Source organism: Penaeus chinensis, chromosome 7, assembly GCF_019202785.1.
Source record: "Penaeus chinensis breed Huanghai No. 1 chromosome 7, ASM1920278v2, whole genome shotgun sequence".
NCBI lineage: Eukaryota > Metazoa > Arthropoda > Malacostraca > Decapoda > Penaeidae > Penaeus > Penaeus chinensis.
This window is the reverse complement of record NC_061825.1, coordinates 8,564,308-8,576,763: the sequence shown is the minus strand read 5'-3', so window position 1 is coordinate 8,576,763 and position 12,456 is coordinate 8,564,308. Positions and strand designations below refer to the sequence as shown.

At 34.6% G+C, this 12,456-nt stretch overlaps 2 protein-coding genes across 3 annotated transcripts; both read right to left on the bottom strand.

Moving 5' to 3' along the window:
• Positions 1–1,234: 1,234 nt before the first annotated feature.
• On the bottom strand, positions 1,235–2,208 carry LOC125027340 (waprin-Phi2-like). Its single transcript, XM_047616366.1, has 3 exons — positions 2,050–2,208; positions 1,760–1,845; positions 1,235–1,519 (listed from the first exon to the last, which is right to left on the bottom strand). Exons 1-3 carry the CDS (start codon positions 2,116–2,118, stop codon positions 1,381–1,383), a joined length of 294 nt encoding a protein of 97 aa, XP_047472322.1. The 5' UTR covers positions 2,119–2,208; the 3' UTR covers positions 1,235–1,380.
• A 5,251-nt stretch (positions 2,209–7,459) lies between these two features.
• On the bottom strand, positions 7,460–11,431 carry LOC125027186 (caltrin-like protein 2). Of its 2 annotated transcripts, XR_007114992.1 has the most exons (7): positions 11,275–11,431; positions 10,750–10,835; positions 10,329–10,556; positions 9,600–9,791; positions 9,310–9,395; positions 7,856–8,023; positions 7,460–7,570 (listed from the first exon to the last, which is right to left on the bottom strand). XR_007114992.1 is itself a non-coding variant. In XM_047616103.1 (3 exons), exons 1-3 carry the CDS (start codon positions 11,323–11,325, stop codon positions 10,460–10,462), a joined length of 234 nt encoding a protein of 77 aa, XP_047472059.1. In that variant the 5' UTR covers positions 11,326–11,431; the 3' UTR covers positions 10,231–10,459. The 2 variants fall into 2 exon arrangements, 1 of the variants encoding a protein (XP_047472059.1); XM_047616103.1 differs by lacking the exons at positions 7,460–7,570; positions 7,856–8,023; positions 9,310–9,395; positions 9,600–9,791 and having other exon boundaries at positions 10,231–10,556.
• Between the last annotated feature and the right edge of the window lie 1,025 nt (positions 11,432–12,456).

Below are 12,456 nucleotides of genomic sequence, written 5' to 3'. Positions count from 1 at the left end.
AAAATAAAGTAATACCTTTCTATATAATCTTATACCGTTTTCACGGTATAAGATTACACAGTGCGCGTCATTATAAAATATCTTTTTAAATACACCTCACATAGCCAAATTAAATGTTACAAAATGTAAGTATTTTGCATTTTACCTATTTGGGGATGGGGTCGCGCATGCGTGTTAACGAGCTGAAAAGACAGGTTGGCAAACTTGGGTCTAAACTTGAAGTCGGCAGAAAAAAGTCAAATGATTTCAAGAAGCTGTATATAATGACGCTGCAAATAAAGCCCCAACACACACACACACACACACACACACACACACACACACACACACACACACACACACACACACACATAGTATAGATATGTGTGTGTTTCTTACCCTATTGCCCTTACTTATTATTATTATTTTTTTTTTTTCAAATACGGGAGAAGAGCTAAGCGCAGATGGTTCTGTCTGCTGTATTTAAATTATCATATAACTTTTTTAATTGATGCCCATTTTGGGGGCATAAAACGTTATTTGGAAGATTGTTCCATGTTTCAATTGTTCTGTTTGGGAAATTGAACTTTTTGCCATCTTTCTCGCCTCTTTCTACTTCCAACTTTTTGCTGTGTCCTCTCGTCTTTCTTGTGTTCAAAACTATAGTCAGATTTGTCTAACCTCACACATCCTGTAATATATTTGAACACCATTATCATTTCACCCGTTTTTCCTTTTTCTTCCAGAGTAGTAAGACCTATTTACTGTAGTATTTCTTCGTAGCTCATATCTCTTAGAGTAGGTGCCCATCTTGTGGCTGCTCAAATTATTCTTTCAACATGAACCATACACATTTACAGAACCCGTGTGTGTGTGTGTGTGTGTGTGTGTGTGTGTGTGTGTCACATACATATATACATGTGTGTGTGTGTGTGTATATATATATATATATATATATATATATATATAGAGAGAGAGAGAGAGAGAGAGAGAGAGAGAGATGGTAAAAAATCCACAACGTAAAAACGAGATATGTTGCACTGTGGGTTTTTTCTATCATACTATCAACATGACAGTGTTTCATCACTCATATATACAGTATATACACTGTATATAAAAACAATTATATGTGTGTGTGTGTACAAGAGTATCTACGTGCGCATGTCATATTTGTGCGCACGCCCCCCCCCCCCCCCCCCCCGCTGTGTGTGTGTGTGTGTGTGTGTGTTTCTATAGGACATTAAAACAAGTTACAGTAGTATGAACTAGTTATTGCAACTCCATAATTGCAAACACATGGTATGGTCAATGAATCATCCTGAAATAATGTTCGGGTATCGAGAGAGCAGTTTGCTCCAGCACTCCCTTTGCAGACAAAGGTATTAAATAGACATTGTGGCTCTATCCCATGGGTTTATCCAGCGGCTCAGTACAAAATCTGAAACAGCAGATTCCAGCCGTACAGCATTTAAGATTACCTTCACACTCATAATCACTCTGACAACCTTCAAATCCATCCGGTGTGTGTTGAGAGAGGCCGCTGTAAAGGATAAAAATAATGGACTAGTTACGAGCCAGTTAGTTTTATCTCGTTAACCTAATCTGCGATCGTATTTTTACGAGCAAGACCGAATTGTTTGTCTGCCTCGTCGTTTGACCATTTATTCACACATTAACATGATTTGCAGTTACGTTCTATTACTGATCTACACTAACTGTTCAACACGTGAACTGAATTGAAAGACATGGGAAATGAATAAATAAATTAATAAAAACTCACCTGGGAGGAGGAGGCGCTGGGAATAGAGGACAAAAACCTTTCTTTTCTAATCCTGGATATAAGCCATATGCCCCCGAGTTCTGCACCTGAGTTAATAAACATATGATGTACCCAATGCCCCGGGATTTAGCGATGTGATATGGGAATATATTCTCAATCCATGTATGCTATATAAAACAAAAAATAACATCCTGGTTAACTAATAGTTATAACAAAAAGAAAATACTGGAAATAGGTTTTTTTTTCCCGTCATCAGTATGTATTTTGTTATTAACGAACTGAATAATTACCATGAACACGACGAGAAGCAGAGCGCACACTCGAACAGCAGTGGAAGAAGGCATGACTGAAGAATGCATTTGCAAGAATGGCGGTGGAAGGAATCTGCACTGGTATTTATTGGCCGTATGACGTAATGCAGAATACTTGCGGGAAAGTCCCAGCGGTTAAAGGCACACGGTTTTCCCCGATAAAATGCTTGTTTTCCTAGTTACGGTGGATAGAATTATGAAATCGGTTTGAAGACCAAATATGTACACCTTCTATAGATAGTGACAGGCCACACACACTTGATCACCTTTTGTCCTTCAAGTTTTTACATTTTGTGCTCCTCAGTCTTACATAACTATATATATATATATATATATATATATATATATATATATATATACATATATAACTATATATATATATAAAGCTTAATCTACCACCACTACAAAACAAGGTTAATTGCTTTGGTTTGGTAAGATGTAATACCGCGGACGTATATTCAAGGAATTATTTCTCAAGGCCTAAATATTTATTTCCACCATGTTTTTTTTTTTTTAACGAGTCATGTATTACTGCCTGAGAGTGCAGGTCATATGGTACGTGATGAAGAAAGCTCACTGGTAGTTGTGACAACTCTAACGTAAATTTCTCTTGTTTTCATTGGTAAATGTTTGCATGCCACGGGGAAAGGGTATGATAATATACAGTGAGCAACACGGATTGTTTAACGGCGTAAATACTTATCTGTATAAGTATGAAGACGAACAAATCACAATCAAGACACGTAAAGTAAATCTGATTATTCTGGTTTCCGGCGTTTCCGTGACACTGGCAGGATCCAGTTGTATCTCGCTGTCGTGTTACAGCTGAAGCACTGTCAGAGAAAATGTATGATAAACTGTTCATTCTTAGATTTTTTAATGTTTTAATAAAAAATTTACCTTTTAATTTTGTAGCTCTGCTCTGAGCCACAAAGAATTTCATTTTGTATACATATTGTATCACAATTTGACAATAAAGGTATCTTATATTATCACACACACACACACACACAGATATATATGTGTGTGTGTGTGTGTGTGTGTGTGTGTGCTTGTGTGTGTGTATATATGAATATTTATATATATATATATATGCCTACGCTTGTGTGTTTGTATAATTATGAATGTATTCATATATATATATATATATGTATGGTACGCTTGTGTGTTTGTATATATAAATAGATTCAAACATATATATATATGTATGTATATATGAATCTACTTGTATATGTATGTATGTATGTATATATATATATATATGAATCTACTTATATATGTATGTGTGTATATATATATTTATGTATGTATATATACACACATATATTTATATATATATATATATATATATATATATATAAGTACGATTGTGTGTGTGTGTGTAAATATATATACACAATATATATATATATATATATATATATAAGTACGATTGTGTGTGTGTGTGTAAATATATATACACAATATATATATATATATGTATATATATATAAATATATGTATATATAAGTAAATATATAGACACAATATATATATATATATATATATATATATATATATATATATATATGTATATATATATGCACATATATCAGTCACATCAAATAGGGCACCCTAGGCAACCCATTACAAATCAAACAAGATTATTTATTCAGATTTTATTCTGAAGGATCAGCAATCTTTACTATGACAGACGATAAATCATTCAACAAAATCTTCGACACGGTTTTCTGGAAACAAGGTCGCCACACACAAACACGCGCGTGCGTCGGAATAAAAACAGCTGACGATCGCTCACGCTGAATCATGGTTACCTACAAGGCAGTCAACTCTTATTAACCTGAGAATAGAAAAGACCAAATGTCATAAGTCCATCGTTCTCCACAAATAATAAACCGATACATGTTCACCAGAGAGTATTTATTTACTATCAAAACTGAAAACCTATAAGCTTAATAGCAGAATATTCCAAAACCAGATCCGACACATATTGATACGTCATACGGTGGCGTACTGAGATTGGCAATGGATTTCATTATCGCCGTTGCTGTTTGGTTCACTCTTTCTTTCTTGTTCTTCTTCTTTTACTTCATAATTTAGTTATTAACTTTACTATGGGTAATATCATGTTTAGTATTCCTGTTACGAGCACCATTATTTGCACTTATATAGAAGTGTTGGTGTAGTTTTTGTTGTATTTTTTTCATATTTCATCATTCATAAGAATGCATAAAATTTAACAAATTATTCATAATTGCTTTAAAAGATAGCATTTTAACTTAATCCTATAGTTTAATCATGTATTTCCTAAACCAATATGCCATATACGTGTCAAAAGATCTCTTCTATTCTTAAACACAACTTAAGTTCCTAAAGTGTCGGGAGAGAAATGTGACTTCAAGGTACAGGCCGTTTTACATTTTTTTTTCAGTATTTACGTAGCATAAGTCTCCAGTATGTAAGTAGAACAAATTAAAGCTTAAAGCTACAACTGGAAGTCTCCATTTTTAGTAAAAAATAATGAGGTGTGACACGAACACCCCTCTGCCATGAAAACTTTTATATGGTTTTGCTTTTCGTCAGTTTCAATATATGTGTGTGTGAGAGAGAGAGAGAAAAACAAAAAAAAAAAAAATTGCAGTTATGGCAGACAAGATCTTTGTAAGTCAGTCAGACTTTTAATGCCGGTTTTATCTGGGGGTAATTACGTGATGTCGGCTTCTCTTCACAAAAGAGACCCCCCCCCCCCCCTTTAAATTGTACATGAAGCCACTGAAGCAAAGAATGAATAATCAAAAGTTTAAAAAGGAAATTTCAGGACAATAAGCTGGTTCTCTTCGAGACACAGAGACAATAATTTGTGATCAAATTTCAGGTCTCAAGATGGTAATTCAAAAAGAAGAAACACAAGATAATAGTCCAATTGATCTTAAGAACACCAAACAACAACAAAGGTAATTAATAATGATTATGATGATTATGATGATTATCATTATCATCATTGTTCTTATCATCCATCATTGATGTTATGATTATTATCATTGATATTACCATTACAATTATCTTATTACCATTAGTATATTATTATTATCCTTATTACTATTATTATTATATTATCATTATTATCATCATTACCAAACCCCTCTATATGCGGCGGCGTCGGTAGGGGTGGCAGAGGTGGCGCCCACCCGGAGTGACTGCCCGAAGTTAGACCTCAGGCGGGCTGTCAGGGTGGGGGCTTGGAACGTCCGTTCCTTGAGACAGGACGATCGGTTACCACTACTGTCAAGGGAATTGAAGCAGCTGAGAGTTGAGGTGGCTGCTCACTCGGAGGTGAGAAGACCTGGCAGCGGCACGATTAGTGTGGGTGGCTATACTTATTACTAGTCGTTCCGCAGCGATGGCCACCATCTCCAGGGAGTACCCATAGCCATCTCCAGCTGAAGAGTGGTAAAGCAGCAGGTGTTTGCGGCACCCCTATGTCAAGAGGCTTGCATGCTGTCAGACTAGTCTGACAGCATGCAGCATGTGTCCAACCAACGGTTGCACCGTGAGACCGGTACAGGACCTGTTACCTCCACAATCCGCGATTGACAACTCAGGCTATACGGCCACTTGGCTCGATATCCGCAGGATGACCCTGCCCATCAGGTAGTCTCTGTTCGAGACAACTCTGGGTGGAGGAGGCCTGTGGGACAACCGAAGAAGTTGTGGCTAGGACAGATCGATCAAACATGTCGTGAGGAGCTAGGGATGAGCAGGGCCCCTGCCTGGCGGCTCGCCATGAGGGACCCTCGTAGGTGGAAGCGAGAAGGGATGCGGCTATGCGCCCCCGCCGGCGTTAGCTGCCCAATGATGATAATGATGATTACTATTACCATGATCATTATCATTATTATCAATATCATTATTATTATGATTATGATAATTATATTTTCTATTTTATATCATTATTATTATGATTATGATAATTATATTTTCTATTTTATATCATTATTATCAATATTTTCATTATAATCAATATCATTGTTCTTGTTATCACTATTATCTGTAATCATTATTACTCTTATCATTATCATCATTGTTATCGTTATTTTTTATTAGCACTGTTGTTGTTACTGCTGTTGTTGTTGTTGTTCTTATTACAGTCATCAGTATTATTATCATTACAATTATCATTATCATTACAATTACTACTATTATTATTATATATCATTATTAATAATATCATCATCATATTATCATGAACATTATCATTATCATTGTCATATATATACTGTGTATATATGTGTGTATATATATATATATATATATATATATGCATATATAAGTATATACTGTTACGTAGCTGTAGTTCCTTAATAATAAAACTATGTGTTTCAGAACGGGGTACAATCTAAGCTGATATAATGTTATATCAAGTGTAATTAAAACTCATAAATATCCCTTTGTTTTTTATAATCTTATGCCCACAGTCTAACCATGTGTTAGTTGTGTTGTAATAACTACTAATTATTTCTTATGTTTACTTATGCTTATGTTTTAGCTCTGTTACAGCCATCACTATTAACAATTATTTTTAATAAATATTTAATTCTTACTCACCTACCATGATGTTTGGCTTGTATATTTTTAATGTTATAATCACATCTATTATACGTTTCTATTTTTTATGAGCTTTCCTTTTTTATTAGTATTGTAGATTTAGAGTAATACAAAGTAAAGTAGGAAGTGCAAAACTACTTTATAAATAATCTATATCCACCGGTTAATAAGAAAAAAATGCACAGAGCTCACCTAATCCGTAAACATACATTAATACAACAGACCGGAAATACAGGGTAACAAATAAGGTCATCGTCACTTCCCTCCATAAACCCGTCCGAGGCCCTTTCTCGTCCTCCGTCCTACCCGCTGCAACCCCATTCGAGGCCGACCGCACCGAAACCCCAACCCGAACAAACCCCCATGTCTCGTCCGCGCTTACGGGCTCCGTCAGTCCATCGCAGTCGGAGTAAAGCGGTGTGAGGTCATGCAGAGGTCATGCAATGGGTTGACGCTCATGTGCAAGTCGATGGTCAGGTATGTGAAAAAAAATGTGTATATATATACATATATATGTATATATACGACACCTGTGCTTGACTTCTCAAGGCGAAATGTCGTTTTCTCGCCGTGAGATCAGGCTCAAACCGGCAGTCGGAGAACAGGCATTTTTACGACAGCCGCGACGGGGAATTGAGCTTGGAACCACTAGGGTCAGACTCCAGTGCTCTAACTACTCGACTATCGCGGCAGTCATATATATATATATATATATATATATATACGTTTAGATCAATCATATCAGGTAAGCCACAATAGACAACCTATTACGAATCAAACAAGATTATTTATTCAAATTTTATTCTGAAGGATCAACAATCTTTACCATTACAGACATATGACGATCGCTCACGCTGAACCATGGTTATCTTCAAGGCAGTTGACTCTTAATAACCTGCAATTAAAAAGACAAAATGTCATAAGTCCATCGTTAGCCACAAAATAATATACCCATACATGTTCACCAGAGAGTATTTATTTACTATCAAAAACTGAAAGCTCATAAGTTTGGATAGCAGAACATTCCAAAACCACATCCGACACATATTGATACTTTTCTACTTCTTATCTCTCCCCCTTAACCAAAAAAAAAAAAAAAAAAAAAAAAAAAAAAAAAAAAAAAAAAAAATAATAATAATAATACACACACATACACACACAAACACATATATAAACCTACCATGATGTTATCAGTGATGAAATCAATCCCACGGTTCAGTACACACCGTACCACAACAAGCGCCAGTCGCGCAGCATTTCTTACGGCCAACACAGTCGAAATCAGAGCGGCAAGTGACGTGACTTGCGATCCGGTGTGAAGTCAGCACGAGCGCCAAGGGAAAACGGGCTGTTGACGGGATGATCATTATGTTAATGACATTGATGTTTATGATTACAATGTTAGAAGGTTAATAATACTGGTGTTTATGATAATGCTAGACTGTTAATAATGCCTATGATGATACTGTTGGTGATAATAACGTTAGAATGTTAATAATGTTGATGTTTATGATAATAAAATGTTAATAATGTTGGTGTTTATGATAATTTTAGAGTGTTAATGAGGTTTGGGTTTATGACAGTAATGTTTTCGATAATAATGTTAGAATGTTAATAATGATGTTTTATGATAATGTCAGAGCGTTAATAAAGTTGGTTTTGTTATAATGTTAGGATGTTAATAATGATGGTATTGTTACGTTAGAATGTTAATAATGATGGTTTTATAACAATCGCGTTAGAATATTTATGATGATGTTTCATGATAATGTTAGAATGTTAATAACGTTGGTGTGTATGATAATGTTTATGATAATAATGTTAGAATGATAATGATGTTTGTGGTAATAAGGTTATAATTTAATGATGTTTACGATTATAATCTTACATTATCAGTAATGTTGGTGTTAATGATAATTATGTTAATAATGTTGGTGTTTATGATAATGTTAGAGTTAATAATGATGGTATTTATGATAATAACATTAGAATATTTTTAATGCTGGTGTTTATGATGATGCTAGAATGTTAATAATGTTCATTACGATATAGTTAGAATGTTAATGATTTTAGTGTTTATGATTATAGTGTTATATTGTTAATACCGTTGGTGTTTATGATATTAAAGTTAAAATTCTAATAATGTTCGTGTTTATGATAATAATGTTAGCATGATAATGATATTGGGGTTTATGATATTAATGTTAGAATGTTAATGTTGGGGTTTATGTTATAAAATCTTAGAATGTTTATACTGTTGGTATTATGAGGATAATGTAATAAATGACACTGGTGGATCGTGACCCTCCCCCTAAAAAAGATAACAATAATAATTATAGGGATAATAAAGTTATAGTAGTAATAATAATAATAGTAGTACTAGTAATAATGACAATGTTAATACCATTATGGTTATTATAATGACCATTATCATTATCCCCATTTTCATTACCAACATCATTATCACAAGCGTTAACACTACAATTATCCTCATTATCACCACCATATTATCATGAGCTCGACACGCTTACCATTGGCAGCAACTAACATAGATAGCCACAAGAATAAGGAAGAATAAGAATAACTGAATAAAATTAAGAAATGGAATAAAACAAAGAAAAATCATTAGCTAACCCGTCCCGGGGAGGTGGAGGAGCCGGGAAGAGCGGACACGATCCGGGCTTCTCTTTGTATGTAGGACCCGCCTGCACGGTGCTTGTCTGGGGGACAACACGAACATCGGTAAGTATAGGGAAGGTTAACGGGAAAGAATATGCGTACTGTGTTCTATCTCCATGGTTGTCTGATTTATGATATTCTAGATTTGATTAAGAAGCACACACCCGCGTATGTAAATATATATCACACACAGATAAATGAAAAACTGGCGATAAAACACGAGAAAAAAAATCTAAAACACCAACCAGCGTAAGCATCACGGCGACGCACACCACGCAGGCATTCATTCCTCGGAAAGTCATCATGGAAATCCCAATCAACTAGACAGGATGAGCAAGCGACGAGAAGCGGCTCTGAACTGAAGCTATAGGGGCCCACGTGCTGCCTTTTATCTACTGAGGATCCGGTGGTATGATGCAATGGTCGTTGTTGTGGAACTGTATTTTAGGAAAGAAGTGGAGTTGGTTTGTTTGTGGGTGGACCGTGACACACACATAGATTAAATGACTGAGAGGTAAGATAGGCGGATGTTAAATTGAAATGTTGATAGTTACTGTACAGATTATTTGATTTCAGAATGTAAGGTAAGTGATTATTCATACGTACGAAATGTTATAGGCAGGCAAAAATGTTTATATAGAAAGTCCAATTGGTACAGATAAGATCGAAACTTTTTTTCTAATAAAATACATGATGCCTTGTTCCATTAAAAATGCATTTTTGTTGCTATCGTAAAGCCGAACGACCATAATGAGCAAATACTAAACTTTTAAGTTTATTGGCTTATAGTTTCTGGAATTTATGTTGATAACTTTGTTTTCACTCATTTTCTTTAGCGCTCTGAAGAACACACACACACACAAAGAAAATAGTATGCGTTTTGGAGTAAACATGGAGATCATAGCACTTTATTATTCAGTTAATACATTTGTAGCCATCACAACATGAACAAATACTAGCAGCACATATTTTACCCCACATGTTCCGTTACTTCGAAGAAAAGTAGATAATATGTTTGATTGTAAGTGTGCCTGCATATTTAACCTAATCTATGCATCGGCTGAACTGTTATAAATCCAAAAGCAGTTGCCAGTCAGTGGGCAATTTAGGGCTCTGCACATATTTTAGCGTTGGCTGAAGGTGATCCAACGAGACAGCACTTCTGAACCCTTGGACAGTCATAGTCACTGCTACAAGGGTTCCTGTGTGGGAGTAAAATGGGACTAAGAACGGGTTTCTACTATAAATTAATGTGATATATAGGTACTTTAATCATTGCTATGATGTACAAACATGAAAATAACTTTAATTTGCCTTTCAAAACAATGAATGTCACATATTTGTTTTCACTGTTTACATGCTGTGTAATAAAGGTGAAATAAACTGTATGCTTACTCATGGCCAGGTATTTGGGGGGCATTGAGCCTGGGGCATAGGCCAGGCTTTTCTTCAAAGAAGGGTGTTCCACAAACAAAACTAGCCTAAGAGAAAATATAAAACATTAGTATGTACACATGTATGCATATTAAGGTTTATTTCTATACATTATATACACATACATGTGTGTGTAGGGGGTACACATTCGTATTTGCACATGGAGTGTACTACACATATGTACAGGCTTACATTTACACACAAAAGTGTGTGCGTCCAGATGCGTGTATACATGTATGCATATATGTATATTTATATGTATGTTTGTATATGTATACATATATGGTAGAAAATTCACCTGGATTGCATCTTCATCTCATCCAGGTGGATTTCGATAAATGTTCAATAAATCTAGTTATAATTAACACGGAAGAGTGTTTTACCATTCATATTTAAATATGTGCATGTATAAATAAGTATATATACATGTATACATACATATATATGTGTGTATGTATATAAAGCATAAAAAATTGCATATCTCACCATCAGCAGAGCAGCCAGAACAAAACACAAGCGCAATGCGAACGAGGCCATTTCGCAGACGAGAAGTAGAGGTCTCTTTTCCACCGCAGACTCGAGTATCTGTGTCGGCAGCAACAGTGAACTGGACTTAAATAAGGGGTGTCGATGATCACAAGGAAGCAACGTAAGTATTACCATTACCATATTGTGCCAGGAGGCTTTCACGTGCAGGGGATTTCCCAAATGGAAACTACATTTCCCTGTATTTTTCTTTACCTTTTATTTATATATTTTTTTTATCTCAGGTCATACAGCGGTGTACTGATATTGACGTTGATTTTTTTTTTTCGCTGTTGATAATATAGTTCTTTGTTGTTTTTTTTGGTTCACTCTTTCTTCTCCCTCTTCCTTTTCTTCCTATTTTAATTATTAACTTTACTATGAATAATACCACTTAGGGTCATTATTTACACTGAAATTGAAGTGTTGGTGTAGTTTTTGTTGTATTTTTCCCATATTTCATCATTCATGAAAATATATAAAATCTAACAAATGTCTGTAGATTAAGAACGTTAAGGCGATCTAATACCTGGAATGATTGCTTTGTTGTGAAAGAAATCACGTGCTTTGGCAGTGTTTTGTCAATGTACGTATATATTTGTACGTATGTGTGTGTGTGTATATATATATATATATATATATATATATATATATATACACATACTGTATTTGATTTTCCTTTTTTTCACAATGACTGTGTTTTCTCGTTATTCTTAATGAAGAATTTTAACTTAATTCTGCAGTTTAATAATGTACTTCCTAAACCAGTAACAACTTCAGTTTCCCAAAGTGTCGGGAGGGAAATGTGACTTCAGGGCACATGCTTGTTACTTTTTCAATATTTACAAAGCATAAGACTCCAGTATGCAAGCAGAATGTGGAAAACATTTACAAGTAATTTAAAGGAAAATATTATGTGTGTAGTAATGATTTTATCCTTGTATTTTTAAAAATATTTAGGTAAATTCATTTTGAGTCTAATTTAGTTTGATTTTTTTTTGCGTTTTAGTCATAAGTTGATTATGAGGTGAATTAATTACAGCAAACACGAGGCTGCTTCCGTGTATTTAAGAATACATATATGTGATTTTTTTTTTTTTTTTTTTAGATTTCCTAATAATTAGTTTTTATACACAATCATAT

Coding starts and splice junctions, on each gene's coding strand:
- LOC125027186 (XM_047616103.1), bottom strand. CDS start 11,325: ATGGCCTCGTTCGCATTGCGCTTGTGTTTTGTTCTGGCTGCTCTGCTG. Junction 10,836..11,274: donor TTCTGGCTGCTCTGCTGATG/GTGAGATATGCA, acceptor ATTTTCTCTTAG/GCTAGTTTTGTTTGTGGAAC. Junction 10,557..10,749: donor CCCCAAATACCTGGCCATGA/GTAAGCATACAG, acceptor ACTCCCACACAG/GAACCCTTGTAGCAGTGACT.
- LOC125027340 (XM_047616366.1), bottom strand. CDS start 2,118: ATGCATTCTTCAGTCATGCCTTCTTCCACTGCTGTTCGAGTGTGCGCT. Junction 1,846..2,049: donor TGCTTCTCGTCGTGTTCATG/GTAATTATTCAG, acceptor TTATTAACTCAG/GTGCAGAACTCGGGGGCATA. Junction 1,520..1,759: donor CCAGCGCCTCCTCCTCCCAG/GTGAGTTTTTAT, acceptor TATCCTTTACAG/CGGCCTCTCTCAACACACAC.